This window comes from Trichomycterus rosablanca, chromosome 16, assembly GCF_030014385.1.
Source record: "Trichomycterus rosablanca isolate fTriRos1 chromosome 16, fTriRos1.hap1, whole genome shotgun sequence".
Taxonomy (NCBI): Eukaryota; Metazoa; Chordata; class Actinopteri; order Siluriformes; family Trichomycteridae; genus Trichomycterus; species Trichomycterus rosablanca.
The window spans coordinates 7632501-7652256 of record NC_086003.1 but is presented as its reverse complement, the minus strand read 5'-3'; the positions used below and the strand labels follow the sequence as shown (position 1 = coordinate 7652256).

Below are 19756 nucleotides of genomic sequence, written 5' to 3'. Positions count from 1 at the left end.
ATGAGCGATCGTCTCTGACTTTACATCTACAAGGTGGACCAACTAGGTAGGAGTGTCTAATAGAGTGGACAGTGAGTGGACACGGTATTGTCACTGCAGTGCTGAGAATGATCCACCACCTAAATAATACCTACTCTGTGGTGGTCCTGACTATTGAAGAACAGGGTAAAAGCAGGTTAAAATGTATGTAGAGAAATAGATGGACTAAAGTCAGTAAAAGTGCTTCTATGTGGTAAGTGGAGCTGATAAAATGGACAATGAGTGTAGAAACAAGGAGGTGGTTTGCTATGGCTGATCAGTGCATAAGGAAACATTACCCCAACCTCATTACCAAACTCAGACAACGTTTATCATTTAATGTTTTTCTATATTAATCATATCTAGGACAATACAACAAAAAAAGCTCAAATTTATGTAATTAATTTTAAGTTCAATGACATGTGATGTGACCTTTATGTGATGTAGGGAACAGACTGAGCATATTCAGGTCTTTTAAACAATAAAAATACTTTTTTTAAAACATGGACAAACTTGGTTTTAATATAAAGTACAAATTATAAATGAATGAGTGTAAATTTAAATTAAATTAAATTAAATCAAAGGAACAACGGTTTGACCAAAACGACGACCAAACCAAAGCAAACGTTGATTTTAAACCAGGCGCGCGAGCTTTACCTCAGGAGGTTCAGGTGCTGCTGACAGAGAAGACAGTTTTAGCTGTTGAGGATTAAATTTATTTATTTTTGATGATTTAAAGTGAAATACTTGGTAAAACATGTCTTGTGGGACGCAAATTGGGTAAGTTTTATAGGTTTGAGAGACTTTTTGAGAGAAAACTTGTCTTTGTGAGACGCGCCGGTTAAAGACAGATTAGCATGTAGCTCGTTAGCTATTACTTTACTCATAATCCTCAAACAGCACAGCAGAATCGCTCCAGTGGCTTTTCTCGACATTATTCGATGTAAAATAATATTAAACTTGGTTTAAACTGTCGACAGCGTCGTTAAAGTGTTTAGTTTTATAACACGTCGTGTATTTTATTCACATTTTGTGTTGTTTTTATATTTATTTTGTGATGAAATGTCTCAGCTGCTAACAGCTGTGCCTCCACCGGAGCTGCGCGAGAGCCTGCAGGTGTCCAGCCTGACGCTGCTGCTGCTCGTGCTCGTTCCCTGCGTGCTTCTGCTGCTGCTGCTCAACTGTTTGCTGTTGGGATACAAGCTGCTGCTGTGCGCCCGGAGCCGGAGCAAGAGAAAGCGAGCGCGCTGTGATTCGGGAAGTTCGCTTCTACACTCGTCGCTGTGCACGCGCCAGAGAATCACCCGCTTTACCGACGAGCCGTCGTTCGGTGCTGCCCGCAAAACCAACTATGTGTCGGCGTCGGAACCGATGCTCGCGCCGCCTATCACGTCCTCTCTCACTTCGTCGGCGGAACGGAGGGCAGCGTGCGGGCAGCGCTGCAGGTCGGCGGCTCTGGCGCGGCCGGACGGTGCTACGTACGCCGGGTCGGGGTCGCTGCGCGTCCCTAGCACTTTGCTGGGTGCCCGCGGCTGGAGGAGAAGTGCCCCGGTGCTACTGCAGTCCAGCGACTCGGAAAATGAGAGGGCCAACGTCGCACCACCCAACTCACCCGCACAGATCTTGTCTTCGAACAGGGTAAGAGGACCCAACAATAGAACAGCACCAAATATATGCAAGGTAGGGATTATTTTAAGGGCCCAGGTAGTTTGTTTGCTTGTTTATTAGGATTTTAACGTCATGTTTTTACACTTTGGTTACATTCATGACAGGAACGGTAGTTATTTATTACACAAGGTTCATCAGTTCACAAGTTTATATCAAACACAGTCATGGACAATTTATTATCTTCAATTCACCTCACTTGCATGTCTTTGGACTGTGGAGGAGGAAACCCACGCAGACACGGGGAGAACATGCAAACTCCACACAGAAAGGACCCGGACCGCCCCACCTGGAGTTCGAACCCAGGACCTTTTTGCTGTGAGGCGACAGTGCTACCCACTTAGCCAAGGGCCCAGGTAGACAGAGGCTAAGCAAATTCCCTCAAAATAAATTGGCTTGGAATAGTGGTGGCATTGTCAGTATTTTACTGGTTAGTGCTATAAAATGCAGCTGGCATCAGTGGCACATTATGAACACCAGTACATAGAATATGAATCCCTAAACAAAAATTCGTTTGAAGAAATTACATAGACATGGAAACATGTTACTGACAACAGTTCAGGCAGTTTTGAACTGTGATTGGGGCTGGTAACGCATGTTTAACTACTCATGAGCAATGGGCTTTAATTTAGGTCACAAAAACGCAGATGAATACAGTGGTACCTTGTAACTCAAGGTCCCCTAAACTTAAAATCTTTGAAACTCCACACCCTTTGTCAAGAAATTTGTACCCTTAAACTCAACGTTTCCCTGAAACTCGATGTGCTCAGCGCTCAGCTTAAGTGGTGTGGCAAAACGTCATGTGAACATGAGACGAATCTGCATTTCAGTGGAATAATTGGCAAATTTACTCTTTAAGCTTCACATGTATCTGTGTTCAGCTGGATTTTTCTCCTGTTTCACTTTTAAACTTGTGTTACAGCTCGGGGTTCAGAGAAATTGTAAGAATCAGCTTTTCTGAGAGTCAATGCTTATTAAAAACAAATAATGTAACTTAATGTATTAAAAGAATGACATAAACACTAAACCTCTCTTAATTGTTACTGCTTATTTGTTTTCTCTACTAATTAAGAAGCATAAGAAAACAATAAAGAAATAAAGGTAAAGAGCAGGTTTTATTGTATTTTTTTATTGTTTTTAACAAAAAAAATGATTTAAACATAACACCTATCATGCCATAAATAACACAATTAAGTGTAGAAAGTGGCGTTAAAAATCAAATAAATAAATAAATAAAATATTGTTTTTTAACAGTTTTTTTAATTGTATTTCAGTGTTTTTTATATTATATTTTATTTTTTAAATATTTTTTATATTAATATTTTTGTATATACTTTTTTTATATACCTGTATTATTTTCAGTGTATAAGTGTCAGAAACAACCCCATTATTTTACATAAGCCTAAAATATGTGCAAGTCCATGGGACCATAGAACACAATAACAGGTTTCCCAATAATCCTTATGGAACAAAATACCTTAAAACTCGACGCCTTTTAAACTTGACGCCACTCCCAGAACCAACTGATGTTGAGTTTCAAGGTACCGCTGTACCTAAACAACAGCAGCACTTGTTTTAATTAAGGTCAATTTACACAATAAAACAATAAGAAAGACTTTGGGGAAAATGGCATTTATGGGAGATTTGCAAGTTAAAAACCAAAAAAACACACACACACAAGTTGTCTTGCATTTGCCAAAAACACATCTAGTTGACCATCAAGAATTTCAGAGTAATAGTGTGTGGACTGATAAGTCAAGGGTGGAACTTTTTGAAAGACTGGGTCCTGTTAAATTTGGTGTAAACTAATACCGCATTCCACCATAACATCATACCAACAGCCAGACATGGTGGTGATAGTGTGATAGTCTGGGGCAGCAGTGCATCGACCGCTCGTCATAACTAATGGAACCATGAAGGGCGGCATGGTGGCTTAGTGGGTAGCACTGTCGCCTGGGTTCAAATCCTGCTGGGGCGGTCCGGGTCCTTTCTGTGTGGAGTTTGCATGTTCTCCTTGTGTCTGCGTGGGTTTTCTCTGGAGGTTCCGGTTTCTACCCACAGTCCAAAGACGTGCAAGGGAGGTGAATTAGAGATACTAAATTGTCCATGACTGTGTTTGACATTAAACTTGTGAACTGATGAACCTTATGTAACAAGTAACTACTGTTTCTGTCATGAATGTAACCAAAGTGTGTAAAACATGATGCTAAAATCCTAATAAATAAATAAATAAATGGAACCATGAATTCTGCTCTGTAAGAAAATCCTGAAGGATAATGTTCACCTGTCAGTTTGTGACCTAAAGCGCAGTTGAGTTATTAGGTTTAGAAAAACAATTACTTTTTGACATAGGTGATGGTTTAAAGTGACTCTTATATTTATTAAATTGAATAGTTATTTAAAAGTTGCATTTTGTGTTTAATAGTATTGTCTTTATCTTATATTGAAGTTAGTTAAAGGCTCTGAAACATTTGAATTGGACAAATGAACAAAAATAGAAAAAAAGTGTTAGTGTTTGTTGGTCCATAATCTACACCCTTAACCTTTCATTATTTGTGTGTTTAAGTAGAAAGGTTCCATACCAGTGATGCGCAGGAGTAGCACTGTAGAGCTAGAGTTGGTCTCCCTTGATAAGGTCCACGTGGAAGGCGAGCTTGTTAGCAGCATCCCACAGGAGATCTCATGCTTCATAGCCTCCTCAAGTTCCTCTGCTGCCGGACCTGGCCTAGACAGCGACTTTGGTGCCAGTGCAGGTGAGTTTAAAGCTGATTTTTAAATGCTAACTTTTTACTGTTGTAGACTGTCTTGATAGCTATGCTCTTTTATAAAAAACATTGCCTGTCTTGCAATACCTGAGAAATGTGTATTAGTTGTTATTTAAGTGGAATTCCATCAAAATTCTGTTGTTTTTCAATGTTTAAAAATAACAAGTGTGTTTGGCAAATACATTATACAAATCGCTTGCTAGTAAGATCATTTTGGCATTGATCATGATAGAAGCGCCACTACAGTCTAATTCAAACCTACAGTGCTGCACGTTACACCTTTAATACAGACAAACGAAATTCGTGTTGGGGATGCCCCAAGTATGTGTGTGTGCTTTTTTATGCATTTTCCACAAATTTTCCTCACAGTCTAGTCGTTTCCAATAACTCGATTGCATTTCGTTCCTCTGTACTGCTGCTGACTTTTCACTCCTGACCGAGGAGAGCCTAACACCAGGGGTGGGTTTATAAAATCGATTTTTTGATTCGAATCGATCTTTATTTGAACGATCCGATATCGATTCATATAAACGCGAGATCGATCTTTTAAATACGCCCCTTTTTACGGTGCACACGGAAATCTGTTACCCCCTTTAATTTCGCGTGACCAGCCAGTGTTTTTTCATGCAACGAGATCTGACCTGCACTGACTCGGTTTAGCATGGCAGAAGCTCAAGTTATGACCGCTACACAACTTTTTGCACTGATTTTCGCTCGGCGGCGGGTCGGTGCTGGATTCGGGAGGAACTCGGTGTTCACAGGGGAAACACAGGGGAGAGGTTGTAAACAGGTGGTGGAGCGCAATATAGTTTCTATCAGAATTAGAGATGGGACGATCGGGTTTTTGGCACCGATTCCGATTTCCGATCTCCTTTCAGGGACATCTGCCGATAGCAGATAAACCGGAGCAGTGCGCGCGCGTGTGTGTTTGTGTGTGTGTGTGCCCTTAGAAGAGACGCTTTGTTCACAGTATCGCTATAAGTGATTCATTGATTCACGAGTCATTTTTCGCGAAGCATAAGTTTCTCTTCTCAGTTATCTCTCCGTGTTTACTGTTATTAATTAAATGTCGTGGTTTTAAATAAACACCAACTACTACAGAACATTTTGTGTGACTCTCTTACATTAAAAAGCTTCATTAAAAAGCTTAATTAAACTGCTATTACCACAGATCTGTAACCGAGTCAGACTCGTTCCGTCTAAGGAGCTAAAAGTTTTCTAAAAGTTTAGCAGATGATCCTGAACTAACGAATTTGGTAATGAATAAACTTTTGCCTCTGATTGGCTCTGTAACGTTTTCTGTTCTCATCTACATCACAAGCAAGAACCGCTCACGATTTACCAAAGTGAACCAGGAGTTTATATAACGTGCTGATAGAATCGACTCAGATGTGACCGGGTTGAATTATCTTTTTAAAGTAAATATTACAATCAGCAAAATTACATCGTATGTATGATGCACAACGTTAATGATGTTATTTTAGGTCATGAAGAGCTTTCACGATGGTTTCTGTACGATGGTTGATGAATGGTGATGTGATGGTTGGCGCGTCGTAGCTCAAAGTCTGGATCAATCCACTGAGCTGTTAACTTAACAAAACGTAGTTTTGGAGACCAGAGAAGCTCGCCTGTGATTCCCCCTGGTGATAGATGGTGTGGTGTAAAACCCCCATCGCCGATCAGTCGTGTAGTGTGAACATTACAGCGACCAGGTGTTAATCAGAGTGTCGTGTAGTGTAAACTTGGCATAAGCTGTTCAACAGCCAGGTGTATGTTTACATTACATTTACAATGTTGTAGCGTGTCAGAGATATAAAATAATAATAAAAAATGAATGTTACTGTTTTCTGTTTTGGATTAATTATTTACGTAAACAAAATACACAAATATTTTTAATAATGAGTGTTCTTTGTACAATTATCACATTCGTTCTCTGACCATCTTTACATATTTAAACAAAACCTGTTAATGTAACTCAAATATGCCTAAATGTGTTGAATCGAAATCGAATCGAATCGATCCAGGAAATTAGTGGCGATACCCAGCCCTACCTAACACTAGCACACGCCCCCTCCCCGAAACGTGTGGAAGTACCTGACTGCTTCTTTTCACCTGCACAAGGCTGGTTCGCAAGGTGTACGGAGGGTCACGCACTGATGCTCATTATCCCCCGTCTCTGTGCAGGTGCCATCAGTCAGCCGGTAGAGGTCATAGAGGTCAGTTATGAAAAACCCCTTTCGGCAATCCCACCTGTGGATGAGCCAGTCATTGTCCGTATAGCCCTCCAGTAGCAGAGCTGAGATTTGAACTCATGAGTTTGAGATGTCAGCTCTGGTGTGCCAGTGTGTTTTACTGCTGCCTTTGTCAGAAAATTGGTCAAATTGTTCAAAAAGTGCATGTGCTTGATTGGCCTGCCTGTAGTCCAGATCTCTTACTGAAAACGTACGGCCCATTATGAGAGAGGAATCAGACAACAGCGACCTCAGACTGTTGAGCAACTGAAGTCTTGTAATGAGCAGAATGGCCAAAAAAATTTTATCCTTAGTTGACAAAATATGCACATTAAGACATGCTTCTGTCCCAACTTTATTGAGTGTGTTGCAGGCATCAAGTTTTAAGTTTGTTTATATTATTTTTACTGCATTTTACAAAACGTCCAAACTTTTCTGGGAAGGGGGGTTGTACATGATACAGTGGTCCCTTACACAGGTCATTATTTGGGCACAGACACTTTAGTGTTGTACCTGTCTCTAAGTCAATAGTAACATCAAAAGCAACATAAAAGAGTGTTGTCTCTTTACAAAATTAAAAAAAAAAGTCCATGTTGGGGCTTAGGGCAGCTGTAGCCTAGTGGTTAGAGTACTGGACTAGTAACCAAAAGGTTGCTGGTTCAAGCCCTGCCACTGCCAGGTTGCCACTGTTGGGCCCTTGAGCAAGGCCCTTAACCCTCAATTACTTAGATAATATACTGGCACAGGTGCTTTGGATAAAATGTAAAGTGTATGATCCCCAAAACATCATAACCAATTATATGAGACTTTTTATCTTTAAATGGTATAGGAGCTTTATACTTAAATGTATGGATTACCTATGACATAGGGTCTGTTCGAAAACCTAGTGAGCTCTCTACATAGACAGCATTTTACATCATGCTACGCCCGCTCCTTAGAAGAAGGCTGTTTGAATTCTTAGATGCCTTAAAATGCTGCTTTATGAGGTACCTTATTTTGCCATAAACATTTAGCTTGAATAACGAGGGAGCATCCGTTCCTTCCATGTCGATGAACGCAACCCTAGCACTGAGTGCGGCACAATTTTCATCACAAAATGTATATAACAAGTGTCATTTATTTGCAAATTCAAGCTTGTCGGTTTAATAGATAGTTTAATCGTTTTTGGTAAACGGAGGGAGATATTTGCTGGCATGCTAGCGGGGTGTGTCGCCTCAGCACACTGGTTTAAATAGCCTGAGGCTAACTGTCTTAGCTTAGCAAGCGAAAACTGTTGACATAATCGCGGTAATCACTGTCTGTGTGGTGTCTGAATAACTTAATAAGTTGATGACTTAGGCAGTAGACAGCAAGGCAGCTCACTAGGTTTTCAAACAGACCCATACAATACACCCATCAGCCATAACATTAAAACCACCTCCTTGTTTCTACACTCACTGTCCATTTTATCAGCTCCACTTACCATATAGGAGCACTTTGTAGTTCTACAATTACTGACTGTAGTCCATCTGTTTCTCTGCATGCTTTGTTAGCCCCCTTTCATGCTGTTCTTCAATGGTCAGGACTCTCCCAGGACCACCACAGAGCAGGTATTATTTAGGTGGTGGATCATTCTCAGCACTGCAGTGACTGACATGGTGGTGGTGTGTTAGTGTGTGTTGTGCTGGTATGAGTGGATCAGACACAGCAGTGCTGCTGGAGTTTTTAAATACCATGTCCACTCACTGTCCACTCTATTAGTTGGTCCACCTTGTAGATGTAAAGTCAGAGACGATCGCTCATCTATTGCTGCGCTGAGTTGGTCATCATCTAGACCTTCATCAGTGGTCACAGGACGCTGCCCATGGGGCGCTGTTGGCTGGATATTTTTGGTTGGTGGACTATTCTCAGTCCAGCAGTGACAGTAAGGTGTCTTACACACTAACACAGCACCACCATGTCAGTGTCACTGCAGTGCTGAGAATCATCCACCACCTAAATAATACCTACTCTGTAGTGGTCCTGGGAGAGTCCTGACCATTAAAGAACAGTGTGAAAGGGGGGTAACAAAGCATGCAGAGAAACAGATGGACTACAGTCAGTAATTGTAGAACTACAAAGTGCTTCTATATGGTAAGTGGAGCTGATAAAATGAACAGTGAGTGTAGAAACAAGAAGGTGGTTTAAAGTTATGGTTGATCGGTGTATATGGCCAAAAGTATGTGGATACATGATCATGGGCTCTCTGCTGTTATAACAGCCTTCACTGTTTTGGAAAGGCTTTTTTACAAGATAGTGTGTCTATGGAAATTTATCTGGCGCAGATGTTTGACCAAAAGGCCGATCTCATGATTGATGTTCCAATCAGTAGACAGAGATTTACGTGTGATTGACATGGTTCTGCAGATAAAAAATCACAGATAGCAGTAAATGTAAGAGACTCAGAAAAACAACACGACTTTTGTGGATTTCCCTTGTTAGTCTATGATTTCATACTTGTATTAAGTTTTGTCAGGTGTGTAATGAAGAAGGTGTAAAATATTTGCATAATTATCCAGGTGTGTCTTTGCGCATCCTGTCGGCCGACAGCGATGGTTTTCCAGGGGCGACCTGGACGTCCGGTCTCGAATGGGATTACTACGACCCGAGTTACGTCACACAGAACCACGTTCCCAAACACAGACACCACCCACCACCCATCACGACCAAACAGTACTGGGTCTAAGACGCATCACTCTCCGGCCTGGAGGGATCGGACTCTTCTGTAGTTTGGAACTTTGGAGGCAAGTGTTTCAGCTTGATTGAGAATTTTAGATTTTACTTTTAAGATCTTTCATGCACAATTACTAGTTTACATGTTTGAGGAAAAAAAAAAAGTCACATTTTTGCCCTACAGTAAGAATTAAGAGAATCACGCACTTCTTATGTTTACATAATCTATCACCATTATAGAAATTGCACTTGTTCCTGTCACATAATGTACGTGTTTGTATGTTGTTGGTTTACATGTTTTGTGATTCTCTGAGTTTTACTACTGTAGTTCTGTTAGGGCCCAAAAACACAGTTAATGTATTTTTCATTGAATTGTTCACAAAGTATATCTCACTGTTAATACCTCACCTCTATTTTTGTCCAATAACTGTGTAATAAAATATTTTAAATTGAAAAATCACAACTCAGTTAATGGTGTATATAATTTTAGGCCTCGAGTTTACACAAGTTATGTTCAAAAGTTTGTAGACACCTCTTACAGCAGCAGTTATTCAGCTCTTCCAGAAGCGCATCTGTGAGGTCAGACACTGATGTTGGACGAGAAGGCCTGGCTCGCAGTCTCCGCTCTGATTCATCCCAAAGGTGTTCTATCGGGTTGAGGTCAGGACTGCGCAACAGTGCACAAAGCAAGGTCCATAAAGACGTGGATGAGCGAGTTCGGTGTGGAAGAACTTGACTGGCCTGCACAGAGTCCTGACCTCAACCCGATAGAACACCTTTGGGATGAATCAGAGCGGAGACTGCGAGCCAGGTTTTCTCGTCCAACATCGGTGTCTGACCTCACAAATGCGCTTCTGGAAGAACGGTCAAAAATTCCCATAAACACACTCCTAAACCTTGTGGAAAGCCTTCCCAGAGGAGTTGAAGCTGTTATAGCTTCAAAGGGTGGGCCGACATCATATTAAACCCTGTGGATTAAGAATGGGAGTCACTCAAGTTCATATGCGTGTGAAGGCAGACGAGCGAATACTTTTGGCAACATAGTGTAAGTCAACTGTAAGTGTAGTCGTGAAGTCAAAATGTCTAGACTAGTGGTACTTAAATCTGGACCTTGAATCCAAATAACCTTGTTTGCTGATAGCTTACTAGTTGGTCCTCAGACCTTACTGAAAGTCGAATGGATTATTGGTTGCACATTGAATTTACTCAGACCCCTTGACTTTTTTCTGCACTTTACCGTGTTGTAAATTTGGTTTTGAATAAAAATATTGTTATTTTACCCATAAATCTACACTCACAAGGATATAAGGTAGGAGTGGCCTCAATTGTGAAATGGAGGAAGCTTGGCACAACCTTGAATCTTCCTATAGTTGGCAGTTCAGCATCCGAACAGGGGGTTTTGGTCGTGAATGTAAAAAAAAAGAATCCCAGTCAGTTCAGAGATGGAGAACCTGTTGGTAAGGCACTCATGTCTGCAACATTCCACAAGTCCAAAGAGATGCAGGCCAATTGGAGCTACTAAAATTGCCCTAAGTGTGTGCATCTGCCTCTCCACGGTGTTTCTTGCCTTTCACCCAATGAATAAGACCCTTCCACCGCAACCCTGACCAGGCTAGAGCAGTGGTTATACAGAATAGAAATGTAGCACTAATGACATGCACACATCATAAAACTGGCTGCACAGAGCAGAGCTGTCGTGTTCCAAATACCATATATCAATATCAGATTGTTTGCCAAGTTCAATTTTGAGGACACTGTATAGAATATTGTGTGCAGATTGAGACACGGTCCTCCAGCTTGCAGGCTAAACCTTTTAAACTTGTTCTTTATGTGCTGTGTGCAGCTTAATGCAGTAAACGTCGTATATTATACCGAAATATTGACTTATGCGTTCTTTAAAACGGTCTTTATTCTGCAGTGTGTTTACATAGCCGTTCACAATCATGCACTGTATTAAAAAGCCTGTTCATTCTAATCCAGGTCTTATTCAATTTGCATTAAATTGGCAGGTATTTCTATTGTTTTGACACCATTTGTTGAGCATTTAAACAGTAGACTGGCCACTCAAGGGTATCCCTGCTTAAAATAACCCAAAAGTTCTGAGCATTGTATTAACAAGCCACACTTTGTGCAGTTAAGTCAGTCTGAACCTTATTTAAATAGCACAGCAGTTATGCAAAAGAAGTCACACCTAACTGCAATGCAGTTGCACCATGAACGTTCTGCTCATTTTGAATACTTCGTTTTGGAAGTAATCATTAAATCCTCCTCAGCACTCTTCGTCTGATAGAACTCTCATCCCTCCTCTGAATGTACCTAAATAATGTCTCCAAAACTCCCTACCTGCACTGTCCCTCTAATAAACTTATTCCTAATGTTGTCCATCCTAGGGCAGACGCTTATCCGAAGTGACAGTATACAACGATCAGCCATAACATTATGACCACCTCCTTGTTTCTACTTACTGTCCATGTTATCAGCTCCACTTTCCATATAGAAGCACTTTGTAGTTCTACAATTACTGACTGTACTTTTTTAGCCCCCTTACACTGTTCTTCAATGGTCAGGACCCCCATAGAGTAGTAGGTATTATTTGGGTGGTGGATCATTCTCAGCACTGCAGTGACACTGGCATGGTGGTTGTGCGTGTTGTGCTGGTACGAGTGGATCACACACAGCAGCGCTGCTGGACTGAGAATAGTCCACCAACCAAAAATATCCAGCCAACAGCACCCCGTGACCACTGATGGTCTAAAAGATGACCAACTCAAACAGCATCAATAGATGAGTGACTGTCTCTGACTTTACATCTACAAGGTGGACCGACTAGGTACGAGTGTCTAAGAGTGGACAGCGCTGTGTCTCATCCACTCGTACCAGCACAACACACACTAACACACCACCACCATGTCAGTGTCATTGCAGTGCTGAGAATGACCCACCACCTAATTAATACCTACTCTGTAGTCCATCGGTTTCTCTACATATTTTTATACCCTGTTCTTCAAATGGTCAGGACCAACACAAAGTGCTTCTATATGGTAAGTGGAGCTGATAAAATGGACAGAGATGGTTTTAATGTCATGGCTGATCAGTGTACACTAAGCAATTGAGGGTTAAGGGCTTGCTCGAGGGCCCAACAGTGGCAACCTGGCGGTGGTGGGGCTTGAACTAGCGACCTCTTGATCATTAGTTCAGTACCTTAACCGCTAAGTTACAACTGCCCTAGTATTAAAACGAGGCTATGTTAACCAATCGTTTTGTAACACCCCCCCAGGGTCAAACGTTATGTATTAATCTGGCAGCGTATTTTACAATGTCACTTGTATGTAGAATAATTTAGCCTGAAGCGTCTCAAACACATTGATCAGATACAAAATAGTGTAGAACACTTTTATTGTGGAGTTCTCTGTACATTGACGATCAAGTGCCACCTGAATTGACGTTATAAACTTAACCAGCGCAGTATATGCAAACATTGACAATACATTAGCAAAAGTGGGGGAACATTACTCAAAGCTAGACAAGAAGTTCAGCACGACTTCCTTCAGCTTGGCGTCTGCTGCCTCGGAGATCTTTCCATCAGCCCTGTAACAAGAACAGTCGAGTTGAAACCTTCACTAAGACGAACATTAGTCACTAGAACAGGCTGACGTTTATTAAACCGTTTACCGAATGGTTGCGAGTAAGTCTTGATGCTGGCTCAGAACGTGTTGCAGGAAAGCTTTCTCGAACTTGGTAATCTTGCTGGGCTCCATTTTGTCCAGGTGACCCCTCACACCGGCATAGATGACTGTGACCTGCTCCTCAATGGCCATGGGAGCTGAAAGGATATAGAAGTGTCAAGAAACTGCCATCAAGATGAATGGATTACAAAAGCATTCTGAAGCCGAGAGTTGCCAACATACCATACTGTCCCTGTTTCAGCAGCTCTGTAAGTCGGACACCTCTGTTGAGCAGCTGCTGGGTGGCGGCATCCAGATCGGAGCCGAACTGGGCAAAGGCGGCAACCTCACGGTACTGAGCCAGCTCCAGCTTCATCGTACCGGCAACCTAGAAATAGGCGCACTTGGAGTTAAAGTATCGCGAGCGTGCCACTCGATAAGAGAATTCCAGCTAATCAACGTTTGGACTAATTGCCTTAGTGGATAGGGCAAACTCACCTGCTTCATAGCTCTGGTCTGGGCAGCGGAACCGACACGGGACACAGACAGACCCACGTTAATGGCAGGGCGGATACCCTTGTAGAACAATTCTGTCTCCAAGAAGATCTGCACATTTAGGACAAAACAAATGTGTTTAATCATGGAAATACCCAAGACGGAAGCAATACAAGTCAGATTACCACTTTCTACACACCCACCTGACCATCAGTGATGGAAATGACATTGGTGGGAATGTAAGCAGACACATCTCCGGCCTGTGTCTCGATCACAGGCAGGGCGGTGAGGGAGCCGCCCCCGAAGTTGTCGTTCATTTTGGCAGCTCTCTCCAGCAGACGCGAGTGCAGGTAGAAGACGTCGCCGGGGTAGGCCTCACGACCAGGGGGACGACGCAGCAGCAGGGACATTTGACGGTAGGCCACAGCCTATGACAAAACCAGAAACAAGAATGCACAAATTGTGAGCGGCTATAAGTGTAGTTTAAAACCCTCACTTGCAAACCATTAAGCTTATGGAAACGTGTTGATGGGTTCGTCTGGATGCATGGCAACCCGATTTCTAACATTACATCGAGTCAAATGGCATTTCTACATCGTCATGTTCGCTTGTAGTTGGGTCTTTGCTCCAGACCGAATATGAAACTGATGCACTGTTACATTTTAGTCCTAGTTTGCTTATGCCTAGTTCACACTACACAATTTTTGCCCTGATCTTCGCTCGGCGATTGATTTTCCGGGTCTGGAGCAACTTAGTGTTCACTCGGCGATCAAAACTCGGCTCTCAGTCGCCAAGTGTGAACTATCCGACAACTCGACCCGACCGGCTCGCCGACCGCTCGGCGACTGGATCGAGTTTTCTAGCACGTCAGATATCTGATCTCAGATGGGCAACTGGGAATGAGGGACATGTCGAACAGCCAATGAGAACACAGGATACGGTGTGAGGGGAAATGCAGGAGAGGATATAGTTTATATCAGGATACACCGGCACACACGTAGTATTTGATTTGATCGTCCTCTACAAAACATAACACCCACGCTGCATTACAAAATTATTAATTAACATCCACTTTACTGCAGAACAAGCCATATACTGTTTGTGTTGCCAAATCCACTCAGATTCATTTATTTTTCCTCTTTGATTTTGCGCTGCACATCAGACCACAAACACTTGGATCACTCGCTACTTGTTGACGTGCATTTTTGGACGTGGTGTCATTAAAACCCTCGTCACTTCTCACGTGTGTTTAGAAAAAAAGGAGACCAGAGAAGCTCGCCTGCGATTCCAGTTGGTGATGGATCGTGTAGTGTGAAACCCCCTATCGCCGATCAGTCGTGCAGTGTGAAATATACACCGACTGAAAGACTCCCGAGTGCAAGAGATTGTCGTGTAGTGTGAACTGTACAGCGACCTGACGACTTGGAAAGTTGTGTAGTGTGAACTTGGTATTAGCATTCACATTGCCTTTTTTTTCTTTGATGACACACCTTTGCCCTATCTTATGCAAGCCAGTCTGAAAAATACACCACGTTAGGCTCGATGCACTTACTGGGATTGTGTATACTTGCTCTTATTTTTACCAACAGCAAAGAGGTGAAATGCAGTTCGTTTAGTGTCTTATCTTGTGACGTACCATGTTTAGATGCCACCAATTTGGGTCATGTTCGTAGCCCTCCCACCTGTTTAGTGCGCAAGAGTTTGAAATGTGTTCACACATAGAGCAATGGCACCAGGGTTGAGTTTAATAGTACCAAAGTTGGCAAGGATAAGGCTAAAATACTGCGATTGTGTTCATGTCTAATGAGGAGGAGTAGTAGTATTTGTTATTGCCATATCAGCATCTACGGCCACATTAATTGCATTTAGTATTAATATCTATTTTGAAATCGTATGGAATAAAAACTATAGACTTTTCTTTGGTGCTATTCTAAGTGTTTTATGAATGCAGGTATGTAACTAGATTCTTGTATAATATAGTAATATTTACAGTACTGATGACATGGCATGTTAGTTTTGCTCCCTGTTGTCAACTTTGGTAAAAGGTGTCAAAGTAGTAGTAAATTATGCACATCAGTAATCCACATGGACCTGAATAAAAAGCTTTCAATCAAGTACACCATACACTGGGGGCATAGAGGGTACAGCAGTAAAATGGCTCACTTGAATCTTCCACAATATACCGAGCAATGTGTCAAAAGCATACAATTAGCTTCACATTTTTAGATCACAAAGACCGCTTTTTCTTCCTACCTGTTTGGAAAGATCGTCATAGATGATAAGGGCATGCTTGCCGTTGTCCCTGAAGTACTCTCCCATAGAGCAGCCAGAGTAGGGTGCAAGGTACTGCAGTGGGGCGGCATCTGAGGCCGTAGCGGACACCACAATGGTGTACTTCATGGCATCGGCATCGGTCAACCTTTTGACCAGCTGGGCCACGGTGGAACGCTTCTGTCCGATAGCTACGTAAATGCAGTACAGCTTCTTTTTCTCATCTGTGCTATCATTGAAGCGCTTCTGGTTGATGATTGTGTCAACGGCGATAGCGGTTTTGCTGGGAGGGGAAAAAACGCCAAAAATCTGGAGTTAATTTATTAAATTCAACCTCCTTTGTTCAAGTGCTTGCTGAGGTTTGGTCTGCCCTTACCCTGTCTGCCTGTCACCGATGATCAGCTCTCGCTGTCCACGGCCGATGGGCACCAGACTGTCCACGGCCTTGATGCCAGTCTGCATGGGCTCCCTCACAGAGATACGGGGGATGATGCCAGGGGCCTTTAGGCCGACTCGTCTACGCTGCTTAGATCCAAGAGGACCCTGAAGAAAATAAAAGCACAAACCTATGATGCAGCAGTTAAAGCAACATTTTTTAAAGCCACATGACTGGGAGCCTGCTTTAGTTGACCATGGTTGCTTAGCTCACTTGAGCGAAGCCATTACAGTCTTCAAGTATAAACTGCACAACAATACAAATAAAAACAAACCTATTACTTGATGTGCTTTACCCATTGTAGCAGACTAAGTACTGGCTGCTTTAATGGCTTTCTGTAAAAGGCAGGCAGGTTTACCACTTGCATATATAGTTAAGCCAAATCTCTACTGATAAGACTTTTCTATTGGTCAATTTATGTAGACAGACAGTGCACCCATGCAAGCATGCCTAGAACTATCCACCATGTATTGCATACAGAAAACAGGCAAACTCTTAGCCTAGCACTAGTCATACTATTGTTAATCCATGACTGGATTCAGCCACTTAACCTAGCTTTGTAGATATAGTACACCGGTGCAGCAGTCTAATGCACTAGTCTACAATGGCTGAAACATTAAGCCTGGCTGTCAGTGCAGCCTCTTGCTGGCTAGTCAAGCAGTGAGTGACTCTCCATGTGCAAAACTGCTGCATGAAACAGTCTCTTGTAGGAATTAGGAGAAAAGGGAAAAAAAAAAAAAAAGACTGCTTTATAGGTTCATCCTGGTAGTTCTTGTAGTTTAAAAATCACAGATTGAAGTTGTCAGAGCAATATCCTTGCTTTATTATCCTGATGAACCGATCGTGACAAACGGGTCAAGGTCAAAAGACGCAGGTTAAAAGCATGAGCAGACCTTGCCATCGATAGCATTTCCCAGGGCATCGACGACACGGCCGAGCAGCTCCTCGCCGACTGGCACGTCCACGATGGCACCAGTTCTTTTCACGATGTCACCCTCTTTAATCAGCTTATCGTTACCGAACACCACCACACCGACGTTATCAGGCTCCAAGTTCAGAGACATACCCTATGAGCAAAAAGTAAAAGCACATAGTATTTATTCAGCCGTGTAATTGATTAAATAACTATTTTGACTATGCAAGAAGATTCTAGGTTTGCTGACCTTCAGGCCGGAGGAAAATTCCACCATCTCTTCGGCCTGCACGTTCCTCAGCCCGTACACACGGGCGATACCGTCACCGATGGACAACACACGCCCGGTCTCCTCGAGATCTGCTTTGGTATCGGCCCCCAGGATCCTCTCCTCCAGAATGCTGGAAACCTCAGCAGTGCCTGGACAGCACAGCCACAAATTAAGATCCACAAAGACTGACATCATGACTAACATGATAAGTTATGAACAGATTATTATTTACCAGTCTTCTGCATCCATGGGCTTGTTGTGTGCAGGTTCTTCACCCCCATGCAGGCAGCAGCGACATTCTTAGAAACCTGGAATTGAGCAAATCTAATGTTTGATAAATTCTAATTGACTTACACAAAGCAAGTCTAGGAATTGCTGTTGACCTTCAGATAGACGGACATCATTGAGGACAAGTGATCAAATAGCAGATTTAAAATTTAAAGCAAAGCCTAAATAATGAGGATGCAAAGCCAATGTGGGGAAAATAATCCAAGCAGCAAAATAAGCTACTTACAGCATCTATTAGCAATGTTAGCATTATGCTAACGACGTATGCTATCCAACTGCTCCGGACTATTGAAAGACGTTATAATTTTATTCCTTTAGCATTTAACATTATTATGCACCAATTATAGAAATAAATAGCCTGCGTTAATTATATTACTTGTAAGCATTTAGCATGTCCGGCTATACACAGTTCATCCGGCTGAACCTGACCTTCACTAGCCGAATGTCATTCGTTTAACATTCAACACGTCAATATGTCAAACTCAGTCAAATATTAAATACCAGCTGCACATTATAATGCCAGTTAAACTGAATAGAAGAACTTAAAACTGCACCAAGTACAAAAATACACCTTTAATAGAAATAAGGAACGACATTATAACCGCAGTACTAAGCAGCAGCAGCAGGCCGCCCAAGTGCAAGATGGCGCGTGTACTCGCCATTACAGCGCCGACATAAGCAAAACCAACCGAACATATTTCACTTCTAACACATAAACAAAACACACACAAAAAAAAAGGTCTTACAAAGGTGCCTCGTCTGGGCAGGGTGCGGGCAAGAGCCGCTGCCACACGAACTGACAGCATGTTGAAGTTATGAGTGCGACCTTCCCCACCGAGCGGCTGTAGCGCGAGGAGCGGTGTGAAGAAAATGGAGCTGGCCGCTACGTCCTTATATAGAAAGGTCGGGAAAGTAACCCGGATCTGGTTGAACGTGACGAGTCCAAGGGACGCAACCGAATTGACATCTTGTTCACTACGAAGTGCACTACTTTTGAACTGTTATATTGACTTTTTGTTTTATATAACACGTCCAAAATTGTAAAATAAACTATCAAGTACCTATTTAAATTCCATAATGCAAAACTGTATTATATTAGTACCTGAAAAGAAATTATTAATTTCTAGCACCCTGCAGTGTGTAGGGTATAGTGTGTCATTTAGGATGACACAGCATCCAATAGCCCTGTGAAGAGGTTTATAAAGTCTGAGGACTGCAAGTTATCCACCTCATATTATTAGTATTAGTACTTGTACTAGTATTAGTATTTACGAATTTATCAGTTTAATACATTTAATGTATGTAACCTATTTAAATGGTTAATAAATACATTCCCCCATTAAGCACAGCCTAAATTTAGCCAAAAGTCCTTTACTTTTGACATTGGCAGACAGCGCCACCCATACAACTGACACCATTTGGTTAAAAAAATATCCAAACAGGAGTACACAAATACTGTATCCAAATAAAATGGACAAATATTAATCTTATTAAATACAAAGTACATACAGAGTTTTCTGAATGGCAGTGGAAACAAACTGTGGTCAGATTAGTCCACATTTCAGCCTAATTTTGAGGAAAAAACTGACTGTGTTCTCCATGCCAAACGAAAAGAACCTTCCAGACTGTCATCAGTGAAAGATACAAAAGCTAATATATATTATCATATGAAGGTGCATCATTGCCCCGTACATAAATACTTTACCCAAATAAAATGGACAAATATTCATCTTATTAAATACAAAGTGCACACAGAGTTTTCTGAATGGCAGCTTATGCTTTCTTATGCTTTTTTCCCTTTTTCCCTGATCTTTTAGCGCGTCCAATTTTTACCCAACTGCGTTAAACTTCCTCTCTACTGGTGCTTACCCCCACCACTATTGAGGAAAGCGAACTGACACGTGTACAGTAGCCGACTGCATCTTTTTACCTGCACGAGGCGAGTTCATATGCGAATCAGCTTTGTGTACGGAGAGCCACACCCTGATCAGCATTATTCCTCAACTCTGTGCAGATGCCATCAATCAGCCAGCAGTAATAGTAATAG

The 19756-nt window shown here is 42.0% G+C and overlaps 2 protein-coding genes across 2 annotated transcripts; one reads left to right on the top strand and one right to left on the bottom strand.

The window, feature by feature from the left end:
- The first annotated feature begins 1080 nt into the window (after window positions 1-1080).
- hwa (huluwa) lies at window positions 1081-9827 on the top strand. Its single transcript, XM_063011934.1, has 3 exons — window positions 1081-1656; window positions 4253-4436; window positions 9217-9827. The coding sequence occupies exons 1-3, from the start codon at window positions 1081-1083 to the stop codon at window positions 9381-9383; spliced, it is 927 nt and encodes a 308-aa protein (XP_062868004.1). The 3' UTR covers window positions 9384-9827.
- A 2922-nt stretch (window positions 9828-12749) lies between these two features.
- atp5fa1 (ATP synthase F1 subunit alpha) lies at window positions 12750-18562 on the bottom strand. Its single transcript, XM_063011388.1, has 11 exons — window positions 18456-18562; window positions 17654-17729; window positions 17401-17570; window positions 17131-17304; window positions 16178-16344; window positions 15784-16084; window positions 13734-13958; window positions 13534-13641; window positions 13279-13423; window positions 13043-13193; window positions 12750-12958 (listed from the first exon to the last, which is right to left on the bottom strand). Exons 1-11 carry the CDS (start codon window positions 18513-18515, stop codon window positions 12880-12882), a joined length of 1656 nt encoding a protein of 551 aa, XP_062867458.1. The 5' UTR covers window positions 18516-18562; the 3' UTR covers window positions 12750-12879.
- Between the last annotated feature and the right edge of the window lie 1194 nt (window positions 18563-19756).

Excerpts from the sequence above, each read along its gene's own strand:
- hwa (XM_063011934.1), top strand. The coding sequence starts at position 1,081 with ATGTCTCAGCTGCTAACAGCTGTGCCTCCACCGGAGCTGCGCGAGAGC. Across the intron at positions 1,657-4,252 it reads AGATCTTGTCTTCGAACAGG|AAAGGTTCCATACCAGTGAT; the intron begins GTAAGAGGACCC and ends GTGTTTAAGTAG. Across the intron at positions 4,437-9,216 it reads CGACTTTGGTGCCAGTGCAG|GTGTGTCTTTGCGCATCCTG; the intron begins GTGAGTTTAAAG and ends ATAATTATCCAG.
- atp5fa1 (XM_063011388.1), bottom strand. The coding sequence starts at position 18,515 with ATGCTGTCAGTTCGTGTGGCAGCGGCTCTTGCCCGCACCCTGCCCAGA. Across the intron at positions 17,730-18,455 it reads TGCCCAGACGAGGCACCTTT|GTTTCTAAGAATGTCGCTGC; the intron begins GTAAGACCTTTT and ends GCTCAATTCCAG. Across the intron at positions 17,571-17,653 it reads CCCATGGATGCAGAAGACTG|GCACTGCTGAGGTTTCCAGC; the intron begins GTAAATAATAAT and ends TGTGCTGTCCAG.